General features: G+C 44.7%; 1 protein-coding gene across 2 annotated transcripts in view; it reads left to right on the top strand.

Annotated features, from left to right (window-relative positions):
* The window catches only part of robo2 (roundabout, axon guidance receptor, homolog 2 (Drosophila)), a 377328-nt gene that overhangs the window by 316838 nt on the left and 36259 nt on the right, over nt 1-24231 (top strand). For both annotated transcript variants that reach the window (XM_061827028.1, XM_061827029.1), the window contains 10 exons: nt 1542-1713; nt 5641-5846; nt 6776-6857; nt 8492-8657; nt 8777-8943; nt 10549-10670; nt 13823-14054; nt 20066-20190; nt 20422-20593; nt 22215-22403. In XM_061827028.1, the coding sequence (XP_061683012.1) occupies nt 1542-1713; nt 5641-5846; nt 6776-6857; nt 8492-8657; nt 8777-8943; nt 10549-10670; nt 13823-14054; nt 20066-20190; nt 20422-20593; nt 22215-22403 (1633 nt within the window). The remainder of the gene's footprint in view (nt 1-1541; nt 1714-5640; nt 5847-6775; nt 6858-8491; nt 8658-8776; nt 8944-10548; nt 10671-13822; nt 14055-20065; nt 20191-20421; nt 20594-22214; nt 22404-24231) is intronic.

The raw sequence follows: 24231 nt of genomic DNA, 5'->3' as shown, positions 1-24231 counted from the left end.
ATTGATAAAATGCAAACAGTAGCATACCAAACTGAAGGTAAACAGAAGTTTTAAAGATCACCGAAATAACAGATCCTAGCTGTAGCTCGTTGAGTTTCACATTTCTGTGATGTAGCACCGGGTAGCCCGGAGTTCCTGTCTGTTGACTAGTTGCCTGAGAATCGGGGTCCTCTGATGTCATGCCGTGGAACTGACCAAATCCATCTGTAATGTAGAAGTCCAACTCTAAAGTGCAGTACTTTGGATTCTGTGCCCTGATACAGATCTTCACAGTTCACTACGTCATCCGTAGCAACAGATGAACCTTTTTCGCACAGCCGGCGGCGTGCTAATCGCTTTTCCCAGTAACCCACCGCACTGATAAGAACGATCCCATCTCTCACCGGAACAGTTAAGCCATTCAAATACCTGGGAGTCCTCGCAACACTCGACAACACCGGCAATTAGGAGCCGGTCGGGGCCTGTCGATGAGCCCGGTGATATGAATCAGCCGTGGCTACGTTTCAAACACATACATACACACACTCGCATGTAGCCCGCAGGCCATCAAAGTATTCCACTGAAGAAGTACGTGTTGTCACTAGTTGGCGTGGTGTTTGCCACTTAACCCCCGACATTGACTCACGAGCAAATGAACATTTTTGGGCGAGTGGCTCACTGCGACTGTTGAACTCCGTCGGAGGCGAGCGACTTTTGCCGAGGTGCAATCGTAATTATTCGCTGGGAAACTCAGCCTAATTAATTTGAATAAGTGACAGAAAAGTGTGTTTTTTTTCCCCACCTTCTCCCTCTTGAGGATGATGAAGTGTTAAACGCTCATGTGCTAGGGATGTACTAATTTGTGAAATGTATCATTTCGGTTGTTGTTCATTTGTCGCATTCAAGTAATTAACTCTAATGTGTTTGCACTCCACCACTAAAGCTGAAATAGAATTAATGTGTAAATTATTCAAAGGAGACATATCGAGAATATTTTTTCACAACTTAAAACAGTTGCCAGCTGTTTTAAAAAAGTTAGCTGACAAGAGTTTTATCGACCAGTTGTGAGTGGATGGATTAATTTTCGGTTTTGGAGGGAGCACTCTGGTCTTTGACTCAATATTGTTTTAATTTCAAAAACTTTTTTTTGTGTGTGTATAAATTACAGTTCTTTCTCTAACCGAGCTGCCACGTGATAGGTGACGAACTAGGCACTGAATTTTTATTTTATTTTATTTTATTTTATTTTCCATCCATTCATTTCCTTCGCCGCTTGTCCTCACAAGGGTCGTGGGGAGTGCTGTACCCTATCCCAGCTGTCAATGGGCAGGAGGCGGGGTACACCCTGAACTGGTTGCCCGCCAATCGTAGGGCACATGGAGACAAACAGCCGCACTCACAACCACACCTAGTGGCAATTAAGAGTGTCCAATTAATGTTGCATGTTTATGGGATGTGGGAGGATACCAGATTGCCTGGAGAAAACTTGATTTGATTTTATTTTATTTTAATTTAAGGTGGCTTCCTTTGACTGATTTGACTCTGGCTCATCTTCCCCGCAGAATTTGTTGTTCCCCAACCAGCCGCAGCAGCCCAACAGCCGCTTCTCTGTGTCGCCCGGCGGCGCCCTCACCATCGCCTCGGTGCAGCGGGGCGACGCCGGCTACTACATCTGCCAGGCACTGACTGTCGCTGGCAGCATCCTGGCCAAGGCGCAGCTGGAGGTCACGGACGGTAAAGCCCCATTTAACTCTAATTCTTCTTCCTGTGGTAATGTTAGTAAAGCCCACCAGATACTTTACAACTGAAATCAACTGCAAGGTAACATGCAGAAAGGTAGATTCAAATAAAATATAGAAAATGTATGTCAGAATTGCTCATAATCTTGGTTGAGTGGCAGCTTGTTGCTTGATTTTTGTGAAGAAACAACTCCCTGGTGCAGCTCGCCAACTCGACAGGTTGCCAGAACAGCAATTTAGACAGACGTTCATCAAGTAAATCACACCAAAAACAACACTTTGATGATATTTATTTTAGTCCTTAATTTTTAGTTGAAGAGTCACTTCTGCCAGAATGGTACACACACCTGCCTTTGGTGTGGGAAGCATGGGATCGATTCCCGCTCAGTGATGTTGTCGATGTCTGCCCTGCGACTGACTGACGACCAGTTCAGGGTGTCGTCTGCCTTTTGCCCAAAGCTAGCTGGGATAGGCTCCAGCTTTCCTGCGACCCTTGTGAGGATAAGCGGCTTGGATAATGACATGACATGACATTTTCAGTAGATGGACTGCCATGTATCAGCTGTAAAATACCATCTGATGGGTCTCAACTAACTACAATTGGTATTTTTTTTTAATTATTTCAAAAAGCGATGGGGATTCATTGGAAAACTTGTTGGTTAAATAAAGGCTTTCATTTCTAATATAGTTAAAATTATATCAGGAGGCACTACTTATGCTGAAGGTCCCTGGTCAGATTACATTGTCTGAAATCTGATTGCATGCAAAAAATACCAACCAGATACACCAATACCAAACCCAATACAGTTTCATGGACAGATATTTGAATTTAGAGCGTAAATGTGCGTCAGTTCTTCTGACAGTGTTCCGCCACACCCTTAACAGTTAATCAAAGCAAGTCAGAGCACAATGGCCCTCATTTAGTCCCTTTGAAGACGAACGAAAGCATCGTCCTTGGGTTCACGTTTTAACGATCGCTTGGTCGAGAGAGTCCGTGATTGAGTGACCGTGATGGCGAAATAGATGACCGTCCTCCCGTCTGGACAAGGAAGTCGGCGACACCAACGGGTGGCTCGGTGCGAGAGGAAGAGCGGGACGGAAGGTGGGTGGGTGGGGGGTGGGGAGGTCAGGGCCACGCCCGCTGTAGCCGCGGCTGCCGCTGCGTGATTTAGTGGAGACGCGTCCGCCAGGTTCAAGGAGATCCGTAATGAGAAATTCCTGATCCGGAAACCCAAGGCCCCCTCGGCCCAGCCTCCCGCTGTCGGTCTCACGTTCCGCGAGCACATCCATCAGGCTCGGAATGCGGCCCCGCATTCCCAAAACGCACGGCCCCACATTCTCATCCGGGCCATTTAGCGATTCTCCCTCAGCTTTGGTGTCAGCCTGGTGGTCTTTGTTAGCACCAAAGGGAGGGTCTGGAAATGGAAATGAAGCAGCTGCATTTTGCTTCCTATTTTTTTTTTTTTTTTTTTTTGTGATTTACAACTGATAATCGCAAACAAATTGCGAGCACGGCAACATAATGTTAGACAGACGGACTATATGCCCACACGCGTACACCTGGCAACCCGCCGCAACGAATGTGGCCCCGGCTGCCCATCACGAAACAACGTATTATCGTTTTGAACCGCAATCGACACTGCAATTGTCAACTCACAGGAATATATTTGTTCTTCTCTGTGAGAAAAAAGGCTAATATTACGCCAACTAATGTTACTGTCATCCTTGGGTTTCATGCTAAAATGTATTAATATCATACGTACGGTATGCATTACACTGTACAGAAGAAAAGCACAGCACTCAATGAATTAGAGCAAAAAATGTTGGAAAATATTAATTCATTCTTCACAATTTTATCATTGCTATACCTTTTTATAAGGTTCAATACTATCAAGAGTGATGATGGATAATATTAATTAAAGTCAGTAGAACAGTATATTCAAATAATTGCTTAAAACCCAATGTATGTACTGTAGTATTCACATGTTTTTGCGTTGGTTGGAAGGATCCCACTCGGTTCTCCACAACTATCATTTTAGTTGTGAACAATCATGTGATATGACCCGGTATTTTTTTTAATTTGCCGCAACATCTGCCATTTTTCACCTGCAATTGCAAAACTAGCTGCCGACGGTCATATTTGCGGAACTTCACCTCCTTTGCCACAGTCCAGCCGAATCGCTCGGCATCTTTTAGTGGGTTTTCAACCTTCTGGGGGTTCCGGAGTAATCCTCGTAACTCGGGGGAGGGGGGGGGGCTTTTGTCTCCTCGGAAAAAAAAAGGAAAGGTGCGATAACGTGGTGAAAGGTTACAGATGTGGCAGAATGGCTAATTATCCCCCGCAGGTCTGGTGTCATTAATCCATGGTGTCTAATTAATGTGGCTTCTGCAATAGGCCGGGGGGGGGGGGGGGTATCCGACATTATTCGGCTGCTTTTAAACCCAGAGTTCACCCTCTGACACGAAGAAGGACCCCCCCCTCACTATTAGACACTTTTCAATTGGGTTGACCAGGGATGAAAAAAAATAATAATAAAAATTGAAGCACCTCAAAAGATTTAGTTGCTATCCATCCATTTTCTTCACCACTTATCCTCACAAGGGTCACAGGGAGTGCTGGAGCCTATCCCAGCTGTCAACAGGCAGGAGGCGGGGTACACCCTGAACTAGTTGCCAGCCAATTGCAGGGCACATCAAGACAGACAACAGTTGTACTCACAATCACACCTATGGGCAATTTAGAGTGTCCAATTAATGTTGCATGTTTTTGGGATTTGGGAGGAAACCGGAGTGCCCGTGGAAAACCCACATGGGCATGGGGGGAACATGCAAACTCCACACAGGCGGGGTCAGGATTGAACCCGGGACTTCAGAACTGTGAGGCATACACTTTACCAGCTGAACCACCGTGCCGCCATTTGCTATAATAGTTATTATGACTGTATATTGTAAAAAGGAAGATTAATATTGTAGTTAAAAGTAGAAATAGTAGTAATAAAATACCGAAAAGGTGATTTTAATCTTCCATAGATAGATAATAAATGGGCACGGTGGATCAGCTGGTAAAGCATTGGCCTCACAGTTCTGAGGTCCCGGGTTCAATCCCGGACCCGCCTGTGTGGAATTTGCATGTTCTCCCCGTGCCTGCGTGGATTTTCTCCAGGCACTCCGATTTCCTCCCACGTCCCAAAAAACATGCAACGTTATTTGGCCACTCTAAATTGCCCCTAGGTGGGATTGTGAGTGCGGCTGTTTGTCTCTATGTGCCCTGCGATTGGCTGCCGACCAGTTCAGGGTGCACCCCGTCTCCTGCCCGTTGACAGCTGGGATAGGATCCAGCATTCCCGCCACCCTTGTGAGGATAAGCGGCTAAGAAAATGGATGGATGGATAATAAATTAACAAATAATAATAGTAGTAGTAATAATAAATACAAGTTGTATTCTTTATTTTTCCTCAAAATTCACGTCGCAATTTGAATACAGTCACCGGACCCACACTTAGGTATACCTGCGAAGTGCAGTATCGTGAGATGGAAAATCTCACAAAGTCTGCATTCACAAATACGTAAACTCGAAACTCGCGGGCGGGGATGACTAACATGTATCTCTTCCGCTCGCACTTGCTCACAGCGCAGTGTCGACATAGAACCGAAGAGACAAAGCAGACGCAGTCTGTCAGCCTGTATTTAGCTTGTTGGATCAAGTGTTATCCCATAACGATGCATTTTTCTCCCAACCGCATTGAGTCACTTGGCAGCAACCTTCAGCCAAACACGCTCGTCTCGTAGTAGTCTCGTCTAAAAATAAGGCGGAAAGCGCTCACGATCCCACTGCTCAGCTGTCCGGGATGTTGTTATAGTCCAAAAAGCCCACCGCCACCTCATTTAAGTCCTCATCACGTTGCGGTTTCTCGCCCCGTAGTCCTGTCGGACAGACCGCCGCCCGTCATCCGCCAAGGCCCCTCCAACCAGACGCTGGGCGTGGACGGCGTGGCCCTGCTCAAGTGCCAGGCGTCGGGCGACCCCATCCCCTCCGTCAGCTGGCTTAAAGATGGCGTCAGTCTGCTGGGGAAGGACCCCCGCATGTCCCTGCAGGAGCTTGGCAGCCTGCAGATTACCAACATCAAGGTAAGAATACTACTACACGTGTCCTGCCATTGGCTCGCGACCAGTCCAGGGTGTTTCCCACCACTCCCGCGACGATGGCTGGGATTGGCTTCCGCGTGCCCACCACTCACGTGTGAAAAAATCGATGTGTAGATATTTGATAGCAATGTGCAGTATTCAGAGAGCTGAAGAAGGGGTGCCTAATAATATGGCTGCTATGTAACGTCGCTATGCTTTACATGATGACCGACGAGCCATCAAGATGATTGACAGGTGGACGTTTTAAAAAGATGAATAGACTGCATTGATTTTTGGCCTTAATAGTTTAATGGTATTGCTGAGCGGGCCGACAGCTCTAACAGGACTCGGCATTACGGGCTTGGATGGGTTCCAGCCGGAGGATGCGCAGCACATGTATGCACACACATGTCCACGCGTGCACACGTTTTGAGTAGATTAAATTTAAAGCACTCGCATCTTCCTTTCCCCACTCTGAGGCCTCGGTGGAATATCTATTATGCTCGACGGAGCCGACGACCGCCGACGCGTTATTGAATAAATGGGAAGAACGCACACGCGGGCAAAACAAAGCTCAGAGAGGGGAAGGACCGACCGACGGACGAGCCAGCTGTCGTCAGTCCAGAGGGCTCGTGCGGCGCGGCCTAAATTAATTAGCTTTGTTGTGGTCGGCGGGACGGTGGTGAAATGAAGAAGAGGAGGAGGAGGAGTGATGGCAGGGTGCTGAGTAGGAAATGAAATTCATTAGGAAATTAGCGTCAGCACTCGGAAGGCTTGGCTCGCTCGTAAAAGTCGCCGCCGGCGCTTTTCTTGTTGATTTTGTCCCGTTTCTGAGAACTGCTCCATATCTGAAGTCACGGATATCAACAACGGCGCTTACGCAGCTTAAATGCGAGTTCAACCAAGTAAAATGTTGTCTCGTTGTGTTAAAGCTCTCAGACTCGGGGATCTACACGTGCGTGGCAACCAGCTCGAGCGGAGAGACGTCTTGGAGCGCTTTCCTTGAAGTCAAAGGTACGTGATGGAGTTTTGACTTTCTCAGAGTGTCTTTACACTACTTGTAACCACTAACCCTCAACTCTAACCCCAAATTCTCAAACATAGTTATTGATTTGGGTTTTGGGCTAGCGCCGAACTCGATCCTAAACTATTCTTACTTTGTGAGAGGAGTTGTTTACCTGTTTTGCGGGAAGGACTTTAACTCTAACCCTGTCCCTAACATAACCACAACCCAAAACACACCAAGTGATGTTACCTAACCCTAACCCTAACCCTAGCCCCATTCTTAAGCGCCTGTTTGCCAAAGACCCCTCCAGGAAAGTATCTCCAGATTTTGTGCATGTAGGGTTGTATTCCTTTTCACTGGAGAGGTCCCCTTTGTTTTTCTTCCCTTTTTTGGGGGGAAAAAAGAGAACATTGGCCTTTTTTTTTTGCTTTTATTTGTCTTGGATCATTTGTTTTTTATTACTTGCTTTAAAGATGTCCTGTATCAATTGCTTTTTTATTCATTTTTTTGGTCATTTTACACTTCTTTTGACCGTATATCTGAGGTTTTTTTTTTTTGCATTCTGCTTTTTTTGCAATCTACACTGTTTTTGTGTCTCATTCTTTTGAGTGGTAATTTTTGTAGTATTTGTTTAAAATTTGATGACAGTGGCAGAAAGACAAAAGAATAAACATATCCAGTATTTCAAAAAATTCTCAAATATTTCAAGTAAACAATCTTCTGAAAAAGTATCAATTAAGCTTGTTAGCTTAGCTTGGCGACACATCTGCACGATTGAGGTTGAGACCGGGCAGCGGGATAGCAGCGTTGGGCAATCGTCCACAAAGCCAAGTCTCCGTGAAGCACAGAGCCGCAGAACATCCAAAGTCTTTCGTCGGAAGCGTTAGACAATGTGCCCGCTTTCGAAGTCGGACTTGTATCCCGGACCGCGAGCCTCTTTGTTGCAAGGCTTTGAAGAGCGCGCCGACTAGCAACTCTGGAAAAAGCTTCAGCGAAATGGCGAGAGTTGTTGAAAAAAAGTCAGAAAAAGGCTCTCTTATGGTTAGCAAGTCCTCTCTTGTGTACTTGAGTCCTGAGATGCCCGTGAAACACAAAAACACAAACAGTAATGAGAGCATTCCGGAGACTTCCACACTGGGTACGCGTTAGGTAGGGAGGTTAAATGGCGGCGCGCAGTGGTTCAGCAAGAAATGTGATTTCAGTGAAAACAACCCATTGGTACAACTTAGCGACAGTCAGCCGATCTCGCTTCATACCCTGAAATGTTACTTTATGGCCAATGGTGGGCCGCTCATGACAAGAAGTTGCGGAACCCTGCGCAATATGCAACAGTTCATTTGCATTTGGTGGTGTTGGCCTAACTGTAACCCTAACATGAAACCTGACAAAATACGTACTCTTATCACTAAGCCCAAGACTGATAATACACTTATTGAGAAGTTTTTTAAAAAAAAACTAAGAAGAGCCAATCCCTAATGCAATCCCCAACCCTAACACAACTACTGATCGTAATCATAGTGATAACCCAAATCCTAGTCCTAGCCCAAAACTAAACATCGAACCACAACCTGTGCTCCTATTCCTAAAAATCCAAAATGTGAAGGGCTTGGTTTAGGGAACTTTATGGTGTCCTGTACTGCAGAAACCGGCGGTGCAACGCTCACCAAGAACCACGACGACGACGAGCTCCCAGGCCCGCCCTCCAAGCCTCAGGTCACCGACGTCACCAAGAACAGCGTGTCTCTATCGTGGCAGGCCGGCTTGGTCGGCGCCTCTCCCGTCAGCTCCTTTGTCATCGAGGCCTTCAGGTTTGTGTCACTTTTAACTACATTGTAGGCTACAGTACAAGCGATAAAACGGACTCGCTTACGTTCATCGCGTTACTGCAAGTACCACGGGCTAGCGCACTTCTTGTTTTCCTTTGCAGCCAGTCGGTGAGCAACAGCTGGCAAACGGTGGCGGATCACGTGAAGACCACCCAGTTCACCATCAAGGGTCTACGCCCCAACACCATCTACCTGTTTATGGTCCGGGCGGTCAACGGCCAGGGCGTGAGTGACCCGAGTCCCATGTCGGAGCCCGTCAGAACACAAGGTAGCGCGTCATCTCCGGGCCTGATCGGCACGGGGTTATTTCTGGACCGTTTGATTGGCAAAGGTCAACGTTGCCTTCAAAGCGGCGTATCATCCACTTTGCAATGAAATACGGCAGAACTTTTCCAGAGGTCAAACTCCTCCATCGCAGCCCGGCCTCATTATGGCCTACACTTAAGTAATTATGGAAAATAAGCATGTCTACTTTTGGACGGCCTAACTGAGTTACGGCCGTCCCCGGTATGTTAATGAATATAACGGGGAGAAATGACTGCCTCCCGGCTCGTGGAAGATTTTATTACAATACCGGCCTGGCCGCAGTCTCCTGATTACATTGATATGATAATCAGCCTTTCGACTAAATACCGTCAAGGCGAACGCGTGCTCTTCATAAAACGAAGAGTCCATTTAAATTTCATCCTCGTGGATGTGGAGGCTTGCGAGTGATATATAGACGTGTTTATTGACATTGGCATTTTGTATTTTTTTTTCCCCAACCAAGTTTGGACCGTCTTGCGTGATTGCTTTGGCTATGATTTGTGACTTTTTAAAAATAATCTTCTCCTATGAAGGGTTTTTTTTTTTTTTTTGCCAGTAAATTAAAAACAGCCATGAAAAATAGCTGAAACTGTCAGAAAAAGTCATGGCGTCCATTTATCTTAGTGGCGCCGTTATTTTGTTAATGTGTTTGTCCAGGCTGGTCTCTGTGGGTGCCCACGAGAGGCTCTTTGACTCTTTTTTTTTTTTTTTTTTTTATCGAATTGACCCATTTTATAGTTTAATCAGCATAAAAACAAATGTTTTGGGACAAAACACAGCCGGCTCTCGTTGCTGTTATTTCTTCCTTTTATTTTTCTATACTGTATATTGATCATTTTTCAATTTTAACTGTACATCTATACAAAATGGTGTGTATAACAAATTGATTTGAATTCTAGTATTTAGAAACACCCTTGAACATTTTGGGAGCACATGAGGATGTCTATTTTGACAATCGCAACTCACTGGATTTCACATTGGTTACAGCTTTGACTGGTATAAATATAACCTCTCAAATTTGAAACAGACAGCGCTGTCTGAATTTAAAGCTTTCTGGCATCTTGGGAGCCAGCCCAAATGCAGAGACAGCTTCTTGTTGTTGGCTCCTTTGGGACTCCAATATGACAGAGAAGTTAAAGCTAACAAAAAAATGCATACTGCGCCGTGATGTACTTGCAGTCGACCGTAATGTGATGAAAGTCGAGTCAAAGTTGATTCATCAAAAACATCAATTACCGTAATTCACGGCCTACAGAGCGTACCTACTGATAAGCTCTGGTAAACGGAAAGAGTTAACGCGGCGGTGCTAATACGGCGGCTCTAATGCTAGCGCGGTGGTGCTAACGCTAATGAGCGCAGCGGCTGTGGAAAAAAAGTCACGGCTTAGGCCAGGAATTACAGGATATTATTTTCAGTACAGGATGCCAGCAGACGGAGGAGTCCAAAGTCCTGGTAAAAAAAAAAAAATGCGATTAGCAGACTTTAAGCTTTAAAAGTTGTAACCGAATTGAAAAGTTTAGTTGGCTAATCGTATCACCCTCTATTTTCCATCTCTCTTACCCCGCAGACATCAGTCCTCCGGCTCAGGGCGTTGACCACCGGCACGTGCAGAAAGAGCTCGGCGAAGTGATCGTTCGCTTGCACAACCCCGTGGTGTTGAGTCCCACGGCCATCCAGGTCACGTGGACGGTGAGTAAACGATGCAAAAAAAAAAAACAATGTCTGTAAAATTTTGGTTCAATGCTGGCTAAAGTTGCTGATACCGGAAATCACTTTTACTTACTGAGGTCACCTCGGATTATCGATAGATATTGGTGTTGCGTGTCAGCGTGGCGCTGAGGGCCAATTTTGCTATTTATGATGATTACAAAATTGCTGTCAAGTCAATTAAACATTGTCAACTTTGGTTGACATGCTAAAAGTAGTCAAATTGAGAGTTATTTGTATAAATTCTAAAAACCTTTGAAAAATGCTCCAATGATATGTCATAAAATATCCGGGGGAAAAAAAATACATGGTGAATGTTTTTTGTTTTTTCAAAGGTTAGTGTTTGGGCATACAAATTTTGTTATGCTAATTTATACAGGAAAAGAACATCTTTCTTGGATCCCACAATTGCCACTTCACTCATCAAATATTTCCAATGCATTCATTCTCGTGCAAAAGATCACAACAATCCTTTTAATGTAGTTTCTGATGTTTTGGGATAGTCGGAGCAAATTTTACCTTTTTTTTCTTGTAGTATTTTCAATGGATCCTTTTCTTTGAGCTTTTATTTATGGGAGCATCTTTTAGGGAATTTTTGTCAGCCCCAGAAACATATCTTCCAGACCAAAATCTTCAGTGTCCATCTTATTAGAATTTTTTTTTTTTTTTCAAAGTTTTTATGAAAACAGAGTCAGAGATTGCATTTATAGCTTGGCCACATTTCATAGGTTGTGCCTTTTTGTGTTTCCCACAAACCCAAATGATCCATTTTTGACTATTCAAGTTAGCAAAATTGTTCTCATCTCTTTCTTTAAAGTCATATTTAATATCATTTGGGAGATTTTCATCTGGGGTGCCATGTTTTTTATGAAAATAAAAATAATAAAAAATAACGTTTACGTTAACTTATTTTAGAATTGTTGTTTTTAAAACAGGTTCATCTGTAGAATGTTGGCGTCACAGTTCTGAGAATCGAGGTTCAAATCCCAGCCCCGCCTGTGTGGAGTTTGCATGTTCTCCCCATGCCTGCGTGGGTTTCCTCCCACATCCCAAAAAAATGCAACATTCATTGGACACTCTAAATTGCCCCTAGGTGTGATTGTGAGTGCGGCTGTTTGTCTCTATGTGATTGGCTGGCAACCAGTTCAGGGTGTACCCCGCCTCCTGCCCGTTGACAGCTGGGATAGGCTCCAGCACTCCCCGCGACCCTTGTGAGGATAAGCGACTCAGAAAATGGTTGGACGGATGGAGGGTCTGAGTAAAATAAATACATAAATCAACACAAACTACTGGTAAATTATGTCTTTAAACTACTTCAAAACCAAGTAAAAATATACTGGATGTAGAAACATCTGGTTGTTGATCAATCTTGTTTTGATTACACGAGATGCATTTTCATTCTGACAGAAATGAATGTTTATGGTAATAAAGTGTTTAGCAAACAGTATTTTTCCTGCTGTGATATGATGCATTTATCTTGCTTTCCCCACCGTATGTGCAAACGTTTACATTTCACGGCATCAGCGCATTCTGTCGCACGAGACAAATTGCCGAGCGGCTACAAACTCGCCTAACGGGATTTTTTTTACTTCGTTTTTTTCTTTTTTTTTTATTATTATTTGTATAAATCACTCAGGTCCACGCGCACACATATGCATCTATTATTGACGTGTGCGGGAGGGGGGGTCGGGGTTCCCGTTCCAAACCCGCGCCACATTAGCAATTTTCCTGCTGACATGTTTATTTACCCAAGTAATAAGTCTCACCTCGGGACTCGGAGAGCTAATTCAAGACGAAGGCCTCTCCTTTTTTTTTTCCTTTTTTTTTCTTTCCCGAACGACGACGACATCCAATCAACGCAAAATGCGACCCCCCTCATCAATCAGGCCGCGACGCGCCTTCGGTAAACAGCGACAACCTCAGCTCAGAGAGCTTTTATATTCCCAAATCATTCCATTAATAAGTCAGCCGATCCCATTTCCCTGATTTACTCCGGCGCGAGAAAAGCATCTGTTTAATATATCGTTTGGAAAGCCGGGCTTTTGCTTGTACTGTTAACAAGCCATTACGATGAATGATGCGATCATTGCCCTGGTGCACTGAGCGACGGGGGGGGGGGGGGGGGGGGGTATTTTGGTTGTTTGTGGGGGGGGGGCTGGCTTCTTGTCGTTATTTAATGGCGCACATTTGCTATTATCGTCTCTGTGACATTCCTGGTCGGTAGTAGCCGCTTTTTATTGGTAATCCACGTATGGATCCTTCAAGGTGGCGTCACGGAGTATCTAAGAGGAGGTAACTCGTAAGGTGGACAGCGGGCGTTAATGTCAGGGCGTTCATTAAGCTAAGCGTAGCTGTTACCGGTGATAAAAAGTGGCCATTAAATTAGCAACGGTGGCTAAAATCCACTAAAAGCAATCCAAGGGAGCACATGGCCACCGAAAACGGTCCCTTGTTAATATGGCCACCTTCAAAGGACATATTATAATTTTTTTCCCCACGATATAAAACAGTTCTTAGGTGTCTTCATAGGATCTGAGCCACTGAGAGTACAATGATTGTGGACATTTGTATCAGTTCATATTTCATATCGACACGAGGTACTGTCATCATTGTTTGAAGGATGGATCCCGGTTAGCAATATCTAAATTAGCTTAGAAATTCAGTTTTTGTGCAGTGGTTGTCTAGGTCCAAACAATATATAATGAAAGATAACATTCATTCATACTATTATGAAGATTCACTGGCCCCCAAGCTCAAGGTCTACTTTCTTTTTCAGTTTTCTATTAATCTCATAACTTCCCCTTTGTGTCCATCTTGGAAATTGGAGTTGGCGCAGCGTTGCACTAATCTATCAGAAAAAGTGTCAAGTGCAATAAAGGACTGCCGCCTACTGTACAGTATTTGACAAAATTGGTATGTAAAGTAAGAAACTTTGATCAAAATACCGAGAACTGAGAACTACAACATCAGCGACTCCAAACTTTTATTAAGACACTTGGGAACTGTAAAAGGACGGAGCAGAGATTCAGACACTGAACCGAAGAACTGTGCTAACCACTCGCCCAGCTTCTGCCAAAATGGACAGTAGACAGTAGTTTTAGATGTATTCAACCAATTTTTATCGTTTCCTTCAGGTGGACCGCCAGTCCCAGTTCATCCAAGGGTACAGAGTTCTGTACAGGCAGACTTCGGGGCTGCCCTCGCCGGGGCACTGGCAGACGCAGGACGTGAAGGTCCCATCGGAGCGCGGAGTGGTCTTGTCATCTCTGAAGAAGGGCATCGTGTACGAGATCAAGGCACGGCCTTACTTCAACGAGTTCCAAGGCATGGACAGCGAATCCAAGACGGCGCGGACCACCGAGGAAGGTACGGCGAAATGCTCTTCGTTCCGGCGTATGACAGCTGACTCATGACCACCCGAAGCCGCCGTTTGTCGTGTCTCTTGTATGCTGAGACGAAATATGTGTTTTTGCCTGTCATGCCTTTTTGGGGGGTGTTGTTTATGACTACGTGTGGGGCGTTTGTGTATCCCGACTCCCAATCCGTCACCCGGCAGACGCAGGCCCGAGGTGCGAATGGAGCACAAACACTCTGTTGTGTGGAATTGATGGCCACGTTTGATTCGTACTCGCTTTGACAAGGCCACAGAGCGGCGTGGCACACAAACAAACAAGTCCGTGCAGGGTGGAATCTACTCTTATGACCCAAGCCAAAAAAAAAATTGCTTCGGGAACTAATGTTTATACAGAGTGGCAGAATGCCACAGTACTACCATTCTACTACAGTACTGATGATAAAACTATCGGACCTATTGGTATCAAGCTACTATTGGAATTCCCATGAAAAATCTTGGTGACCACCCAATATTACTTGGGACCCCTCGATGGAAAGTAGAAAACAGTAGCCCCTGACCCCAGTTTCATCCATCCACACGAAATTAAGCACGTCAATCAATAACTAAGCGTATGAAAAAGTCTCCAAATTAGCCGAATTGGGCAAATTCCACAGCTCTTATTTTTGATGAAATCCTATTGAGGACTCATCAGAAGCAGGTCAAACTCGCATTTTTTGACCTACACCGTCAACTGATGTCAAATATTGATGATCATTTTGAGCAGCAATATTGGGGGTAGGGTGGGGGATCATCCACCGATAGCTGTTTCTCTAATCAAAACAATATTTGCTGGGCCTGATCGTCATAACAGGATTCATAGCAAAGTCTCAAGGCGCTCATGTCATGGGAAATTGTGATGATCATTTTGGAGATTTGCGACCAGAAAGTGTGAGCAGGCATGTTCAGTTTTTGAATTAAACGTCTTTTATAGGGAATATTAGAACTCTACATAGTAGTGCAGGTCCATCTAATGTTGTGGTCGAATGAGTTACTTTTGTTGTGGTTGTGTCATATTTGCCATCAGGTTAGCCACGCCAAAATTTGGCCTCGCATAGCACTGTACTTCTTCTACAAAGTCTTTGTGTCAAATCCTCTGGTAAGAAAGATGTAAATGCTAACTTCTTAAGCATCATCAGAAGGTGAAACTCTATTTTTTATCTTAATCTCTCCAAAGGGAGTTGACTTGGAAATTATGAAGTTTTCCACGGCCCAAATGAGCTTTAAATACATATTATTTTTTTGCTAACGCGAAATAGCTCCTTTGAGAGCGACTTGCTATCACCCCCTCAAGGAACATTGCAGTATTTCCGGACTATTTGTCAAATACGTCTTCATCAGGGTAGTTTAATGTACTGAATCCAGGGGAATTTCCAAACATGCTTTTTTGGCCCCACTCCTAAAAAACTCACTCATATAATTGTACCGTTGCGATTATACTTGAACTGAATCAGTCATGGCTGCTCCCTGCTGTCAATTAGCCTTCCCTGGCTTATCTTGCAGGCTCGTGCTTGTAGCCAGTCTTTTTTGTTATGTTGGCATGTAGGCAAAATTGACTTTTATTTTCTCACCCTGACTGTGGTGGACATTCAAGTGTCTTCTACACTGTAACGGTAATGTGGCTGGTTATCAGACGCTAAAGCTGATCACTGCATTCTCCAACACCGCAGCTCTTAATCAATCGCGATTGTTTTGATAGTACTGAATGTTGACGCATTCCGAGCCTGACGCCGTATGTCATTGCCTTATTGACTTTAGATTGTTTGTAGTAACTCTATTTATTTCTATTGTGCAAGAATAGTGTTTGTGATGAATAAATGTTGAGAGGTCCGTTCATATACTGTAAACCATAGCAAATACATCAAAATAGATGTGTCCAGAAATTTATGTTTAAAGGTCTAGTGTCATCCCTATAAACATTCTAAAATAGATATTGAAATGAAAAATACATACATACAATAACATGATTCACTTCGTCTATATGGAAAAAATAAATATGGTTGGAGAGCGCGTCATCCTTGCGCAAAGTTTGCGTAAGTCTCTTTCGACATCCAAGTGGTCGCCATATTGGCTGCATCTCCTGTCGGTGACGTCACCCTGGACATTCGCCATTGAAAACATGCTGTGGCTCCTACTGTAGGACACGCCCCTTCAGACACAGAAGCTCTTTTTGAAGAAAACATCTCACAACCGAGTGAAGTTATTATATATATATAATATTACCCTATTGTTTCGAGCCATATTTAGATGCGATGCGGATAAAGGCCAAACCACTTCCCCGCCCTATCCTCCTCGGGCGGACATGGCCCACCGCGGCAGGCTCGGCCTTGTCAACACGGCTGCGTCCGGCTCGTTCTTGTCGACAAGGCCAGTAGAGATCCACAAGGCCTGCGGAGGCCGTCCTTCAGCGGGTGCTGCACGGAAGCCTTCCGATCCGCACATCGACACATTTAGCAACCTATTTATTTTTTAAAATAGCTGTATACACACCTACCTGTCATTTGGAACCCATGAAGCTCTGGTCCTTTGCACCCATGCAATCCATTTTTCACGAGGAACCGGGTCTCTTGGAAAGTTATGAAGGGTAAATCCATCCTCCCGAGTGTTCAAGCAATGCAACGAGCCGGCATTTTGGCTAACACGAAGGAACAACGAGCTACCTTCTCGGAGGTAAAACTAATGGAAACAAAAGAGTCCACTTGAGGGCGGTCCTGCCATGTACATCACTTCCTGCTTCTTCTCTAAAACAAATCCCTTGAGAGGATTTTCATGGCGGGAGTTACAAAAAGCTGTATACGTCAAAATCATGTTTTGTGCTGAAAAAACGCACAGGTCCATGTCAGCTGCCGTTTTTTCATTAATAACATACTAAAAAATCATGTATTTCATGACAGTGGCACTTTAAATACTAAGTTTTTTAGGATTACAGTACATGCAAATATATTGAACATTTACGCTAAATACAACTAAACTGTACTGTGAAAGAGTGTTTCGTTCATGTGGCACACAAGTTGTAGACCTTCTGTTTATTTCTGTTGTGCAAGGTTACAGTTGACATGCATACATGGCATGAAAACATCACTTTTCCATTACGTGTGGCCTTAGAAGATATGGAGCGTTCTGAAAAATTCCCAGAACAGACCTAGAAGTGATCGGCAGGTTGTTCTCAGGACGAAGGCCGGTTTTGCCTCACCACACAGGGGCTTGCGTGTGTTGTTCACATCCCGTCATGGTGACAGGTCCATTTATTTCCCCCCTCCTTCCTCCTAGGGATCGTATCTCCGGTAGCAGCCAGCGTGCCGACCGCTGTAGCGGAGCTGTCATCAACACGTAACAAAACAGCCAAGGGAAAACACGCCAGCACGCCTCCCCAAGGCCTCCGGAACCTGCGTGTCACAGCTATGAGTAGTGGAGATAACTCTTACGGCTTTAGCTCTATCTTCACCTCGGCCGCTCACAAAGATTGACCGCTTTCTATTTCGGTCCTAACCCCAACCCCTCAACCCCTGCCGCCAAACCTGCTCTGGGCTGATAGGCTGTCCGAGCTCGCAGCTTCGATCTCCTTTGAGAGACTGCTTGAAGATGAATGCCGAAGTCAAGTTTCGGGAGTGATTAAAACTCAGCGCTGAACATTAGCTTGCTCTCTTACAGATTTCCCTCAAAGTAGATTTGGGCAGATGAGGGCTCGCTATTCGTTCTACAGTTGTGTAAAAATGGAAGTCGTAGCTTACGGAGGCGTCCGATTCTTATTTCCTAAGATGCTCCTTTGGAGTGCAAGCGGATTAAATCGAGTCCTCGCATACACTTTGTCGCATCAAATCCATACAGTGATCATCAAACTTTAATGGCATGCTCCGCCCACATACAATATCCATCCTTCCATTTTCCGAGCCACTTATCCTCAGAAGGGTGGCGGGAGTGCTGCAGCCTTACCATCTGTCATCGGGCAGGAGGCGGGGCACACCCTGAACTGGTTGCCAGCCAATCGCAGGGCACATGGAGACAGACAACAGTCGCACTCACAATCATGCCTCGTGGGAATTTAGAGTGTTCAAACAATGCATGTTTTGGGTATGTGGGAGGAAACCAGAGAGCCCAGAGAAAACCCACACGGGCACAGGGAGAACATGCAAACGCCACACAGGTGGACCTGGGTTTTGCTCTTCAGAACTGTGAGGCCAACACTCTAACCAGCTGCTCCACCGTGTGTTGCCCAACATTCAATAGTGCTTGGTACGGAATTTTGTGCGTCGTGGCCATCGGCAACTGGTCAATGAATGTGCTCATGATTGTGTTTGCTTTCATTTTGTCGTTTCTTCACTAAAGCGTTTAAAAGTACAACTGCTGTGTCTATGCTTGACCGATGGTGGCAGTATTACAAGATTTTCTAACTAGCCATGGCGGGATATATTACGGGAGCGATCGTCTGTACATTACCTTCTGTGTTTATTAGTCTGTAGCCGCTCTGTTGTGATATTTGTTGCAGTTTGTTTTATTTGAAATGTGAAAGGATCCCAAACTTCTCGACATCTTACTGGCATGCCGCCAACCTACCTCTGCACCGAGTGGCATGCGTGGCTACGCTAACATTCATCTGTGAATAAAAATATGATCCTTGTGATACGTTGAGGAAGATATTTAGCTTCAATCTGTCTTTGTGTCTATTCAAATAAAGTAATCATAGCCCTCAAGCATACCGTTGGCTTTTCTCAACTTGATAGTTTGTCTCCAGTTTCTCTCTGATCTGTTGTTCAGGGGGGTGGTTATCACTTGCTGTATAACTGGCACAGCCTGATTCTCGTCCCTTGTGGGCACTGTGGCCAATTCATTTGTGTCGATGCCCACACATCAGCAACTGGCATCCCCCCACCCCCTCGTGTGTGACCGTGTGCGTGCATGTGATATGATTTGTTTGTATTTCTTCATTATCCAGCGCGGCGTTGAGGGACAGGAGGTCACATTCGCGCCCGCCATACATCACACTGCTAATGGCTCTATTAGCGCCCCCTCTGAGGGCGGCCTCTAATGAAAAATGTGAATTGTTTAGCACAAATATGCATGATAATAAGCCGCTAAATCATTCATACCATTAACTTTGAACGACATTGCCCATGATGCCCGCCGCACGCCACTCCGTCACCTGGATTTAATGCGGCCGTTTGATCAGATTCTTCCCGGGTAGATTGTTTCTAATCAGGTTGAGGTGGCGGGTTCATAACGGGGCCCATTCATCTTGGGAAACCGTGGCCGCTGGCGCTGAGGGATGAGCAGAGATTTAGCGGGTGACAAGTGCCATTTTGGATGGAGGCGAGGTGAGCGAGAGGCAGCGCGCGAGTAATTGACCTGTCAGTATTCGGAGCTGCGCTTCTGCCCCACTGCGGAAATGAGAAAACATTATTTTTAATACTTTATGCTGGGACAAAGCGCTTTTTGTTTCCCCCTCTTCGTGGCTTGGGGTCAGACAAATAACCCCAAAAAATAAGAGTCGGGAGGTGGAGATGTAAGCCCGCAGGCATCAGTGTACGAGACGGAAGACGGCGAAGCCCCTGTGAATAGAAAGAGGCCGAGCCTCGCCGCGGGACTTTGAGCGTCTCGGCCAAAGTTGACAATGATTAATTTACATGCCACAATGATAAAATTAAAAGCACTTTTTTGGTTATTTTCAAAAAAAATCTATGGCTTGATTGAATGTAGCTCCTCCCCTCAGTTCAACGTAGTTGATCGGTCCCAAAATGCCACCAGATGGTGGACAGAGTTGCTAATAAGTATGGTTTTCATTGAATAATGGGGGGAAATATGCAAATTTGAGAATACAGTGCAAAATACACGAGGCGGTCACAATCATGGCTGTGCACGGCTGTGAATTTTTCCTAGTGTTTAGTGATATTTAAATGTATTTGTACTGTGCATTCGCCAAATATATCAGACTATGGCTGAGTGCGAGGACTTTAGGTCCTAACCACTTGTTTGATTTTCTTGTTGGCAGCCCCCAGTGCTCCCCCTCAGCAGGTTACAGTCCTCACCGTGGGAAACCAGAACAGCACTTCTATCAGCATCTCCTGGGACCCCCCTCCGCCGGATCACCAGAATGGTATCATCCAAGAGTACAAGGTGAGTTTATCATTTGTCACACCACAAAGGACACATGTTTGCATTTAATTGGGTAAAACGCAATCAAATCGGGAAAATGAGAACGGAATCGAGGTAAAATTGATGGCCATCGGAATTGCACTGAATTGCAACACTTTTTTTTTAAAGTCTGAATAATTCTTGAGTAACTTTGACCTTTCTGTCCGTTGAGTTTTACTTGACCGTCGCAATTTTCTTCTCCCTCGGCTCCAGATCTGGTGCCTCGCGAACGAGACGCGATTCCACGTCAACAAGACTGTGGACGCCGCCATTCGGTCGGTGGTGGTGGGCGGGCTGCAGGTGGGGATGTCTTACCGGGTGGAAGTGGCCGCCAGCACCAGCGCGGGGGTGGGGGTCAAGAGTGAACCCCAGTCCATTGTTATCGGTAAGGACTTATTAATAAACTTATTGGGATTTTCACAGGGTTAGGGTTTCCAATGTGGTTATCAATGCTCGGTTAGGGTTTATACAAAGGTTTAAGGTTTCACGTTCAGGTTTCAAGCCTGAATTTGGATTTCAACCCAAGGCTAGTGTTTTCAAATCCAGTTTCAAGAGAGGACTAGGGTTTCCAGTTAGGGTTTTGTGTTTGAAACAAGGCAGAGGCTTTCAAGTAAAGGTTTTGTGTTTTTAACTTGGGGTTTCAAGCTATGTTTATGGTTTTTATTTTTCGTTATAAACATAAATTAGGGTTTCAAATGAGGATTACTGCTAGTGTTTGAAATTGCAGAATTTTGAAATTACCGTTTCAAGACAAGTTAGGATTTCAATGTATGGCTTTAAGACTGTTTCAAGTTTCCAAACGAGTGCTCAGCATTTCTTTAGTGAGTTTCAAGCCAGAACCAGTAAGGTTTGACTTATATTTCCCTCTTGGGCTCTGCCTTCTCACTCCTGTGGTAAACTTTCAGGTGTACCTTATGAAGAGTCCACGGAACCCGTTCGCTTCCGTGCAGCTTCCTTGTATTTTTTCTGATCTATAAGTCATGCTGTAGATGCTCTTATTTCCCCAGTGTGGCTCCCATAATCCTTTTATGAAAGCTGAGCATCTCGCTACCCGGTCAGCACGTGACGGGAACCTTTGCAGCGGCCATAAAAAGCGGCGAGCTAGCGTGCGGGCCGGAGACGCCGGCTGGATCGATGCATCCTCACTGGCTTTCGTTTGCCGTCGTCGTTGTGTTTTAGCAGTTGTGGAGTCAATTTGAAGCCCGGCTTGGCAAACAACAGCTCACCTGAGTCTTTTCTTATAAGCTTTGTCCGTTTTTCTTTGTTTTTTTTTTTTTTTTTTGTGGGGGGCAGCATTATATTTCCCTGCACATCCTGGCATATCCGCGTCGCAGTCCTTCGGTCGATATTGTTCGTGGAAAGTCATCGCACGTTTGTTGAGGTTAATCAATGTCCTGACTCCCATCTCCAGCAGCACTAGATTACATCTGCGCTATACGAGAGCCGCATCGAAAACTGCTATTGTTATAAAGGTGTCGGCTGTGAGTTCAACACAGAACACAGTTTGATTTTTAAGACGATTAAGGTTTCAGATTCCTCTTTCAAGCCAAGTTCAGGCTTTCGAATTAAGATTTCAAGACAGGTTCTTGCTTTCAAATGAGGTTTCAAGATCATGTTAAGGTTTCAAAGTCGACTTTGAATCTGGTCTTGGGTTTCAAACATTGTTTTGGCTTTCAAATTAGGAATTTAAACGAAGGTTAGCGTTTTAAATTGGGGTTTTAAAGTCAAGATCGGGATTCTAAACAAGGGTTTGGCTTTGAAAAATATAAAAAATGAAGCCATTGTTTGGTTTGGTTTGGTTCATCTGTTTCAAATTTGCAATCTCACAGAAGGGGTACTGGGGTCAAGAGTTTGAAGCCAACTTTAGGATTTTGTGCCAGAATTAGTGGTCCAAAGCAGGGTTTCAAGTAAGTTTTATGGTATGAAATGAAGCATTGAAAACAAAATTTGTGGTCTGAAGGTAGAGTCTTGTGCTGCATCTTAGACGCCCTTCCCCGCTCCCACAGGCAAGGCCTTCCAGGACGTGATCATCCACGGCAACCGCAACAACAGCATCACGGAGCAGATCACCGACGTGGTGAAGCAGCCCGCCTTCATCGCCGGCATCGGCGGCGCCTGCTGGGTCATCCTCATGGGCTTCAGCATCTGGCTGTACTGGCGCCGGAAGAAGAGGAAGGGCCTGAGCAACTACGCAGGTCAGGACCTTTACACATCCGCAGGACCGCCGCATTGTTTCGGAATCGCGGAGGCGGCCAGACCCGACTCTGTCGGCCCGGCCGCATGAGCAAGTTCAACTCTCTTCCCGCGCCACGACCCAGCTTTCTCGTTGAGTGACCCCATCAACAAACCGCCCTCAATACTGCACAGCCTTTAAAAAAGATTTGCAGTCTAACTTGCACTCATTTTAAAAAGCACTACATAGACATGTCCAACATTGACGACTAAGCCATTATGAAATTAATCCACAATTGTTTTTATCATCATTTAGAGCCATTGTTACATGTAAAATTGTCCAAACCTGTCTAATCAAATGATGACTACTACTTTTATTTTGGGGAAAAAAATGATTTCCCTGGTGCCTGACTAACCAATTTATCGAAATAAAATATTAGTCTTTTGAATCTGCTGCAAAAATCATAAATAACCTCTAGTTGAAAAAAATGGAAGTGCTTTGCATGAAATACTGCTCAAGAATTAGCTCTCGGTTTCCAAAAAGGTTGGCGCCTGCATTATAACTCCCTCTCATGGGATATTGACCAATTCTTTTGGATTTAGTTTCTTTTCATCAAATGCCAAATAAGCAACATTAAATAGTTAAAACGGTGACATTAAAAAAAGATTTTCCAACCACCTCTAATACAAAATATTTTTTATCTGATTATTCCAAAATCTCTGGACTGGCAAGTATAATCAATTGTAAAATGTTCAATGTGACTTCTCCAGCGCCACGGCAGCTTGTGCGATGTCTGTCATTTGTGTTTGTGGCGTTTTGTGTTTTCTTGACTTTTGTCGCCGCTTTTTTTTGTGTGTGGCCTGCGGCTGCTTTTGGCTCTGTCATAAAATGGCCGGACAGGAAGCTTTGGAAAATTGTTTGGTGGGCTTTGATTTTCAAGATCAGCGTCTTGGTTTCATTCCAGGATTAAGGTTTCAAAGTAGGATTCTAAATCAGAGTTGGGTAAGGTTTGAAGCCTGGGTTCAGGTGGCAAATTTCAGATTAAGCTGGTTTAGAGTTTAATATACTGTTCCAAACCTGGTTCAGATTTTCAAAGAAGGATTTCTAGTCAGGGTTAGGGTTTCAAATCAGGGTTTCAAAATGGAATGGGCGAGTAGTATTGGTACCAGATATCAGATTCGAATCTAACTCAGCCATATTTGAAGGTACTGGGTACTTGTGAAACCTGCCCATACTAGATACTGATACTACTATCGATCTGAACAAAAGTGGAATCCAACATCCCAATTTCCAGACTTAGTTAGGGTTTCAGTCTAAGCTTTCAAGTCTTGTTAGGGTTTCAATGTAGGGGTTTCAGGCCAGGGTTAGGGATTCAAGTTAGGATCTAATGCAAGAGCTATGATTTCAAATAGGCCTTATATTCGGTTTCAAGTCAGGGGCAGGGTTAAGGTTTCAGCATAGGGTTTCATGAAAATTTAGGGTTGGGTTTCAAGCCCAGGCAGGCCTCACCTTATAAATTACATTTTCATACAATGGCTCGAGTACAGCTCATCGTTAAGGTTTCAAAGTAGGAGTTTCAATCCAGGATTTGGGATTCCAGTTCCCGTTTCAAGGAAGAACTAGGAATTCAAATAAATGTTTCAAGACAAGGTCTGGGTTTTACATTCAGGACTCAATCCCTGCTTAGTGTTAGGGCTTCAAATAAGTGTTTCAAGACACATTTGTTTCGGAACCATACCTCGTTTGGCTTGTGTTGGATTATCTTTTTCATACGTGACCAAACAAAGGAAAACTAGAACGGACTCGCAAGCCTTCAACCTTACCTTAGCCTAAGATAGCCTGGTGGAACA

Source organism: Syngnathoides biaculeatus, chromosome 8, assembly GCF_019802595.1.
Source record: "Syngnathoides biaculeatus isolate LvHL_M chromosome 8, ASM1980259v1, whole genome shotgun sequence".
Taxonomy (NCBI): domain Eukaryota; kingdom Metazoa; phylum Chordata; class Actinopteri; order Syngnathiformes; family Syngnathidae; genus Syngnathoides; species Syngnathoides biaculeatus.
The sequence above is the reverse complement of the archived record's forward strand: the minus strand, read 5'-3'. Positions and strand labels throughout refer to the sequence as shown.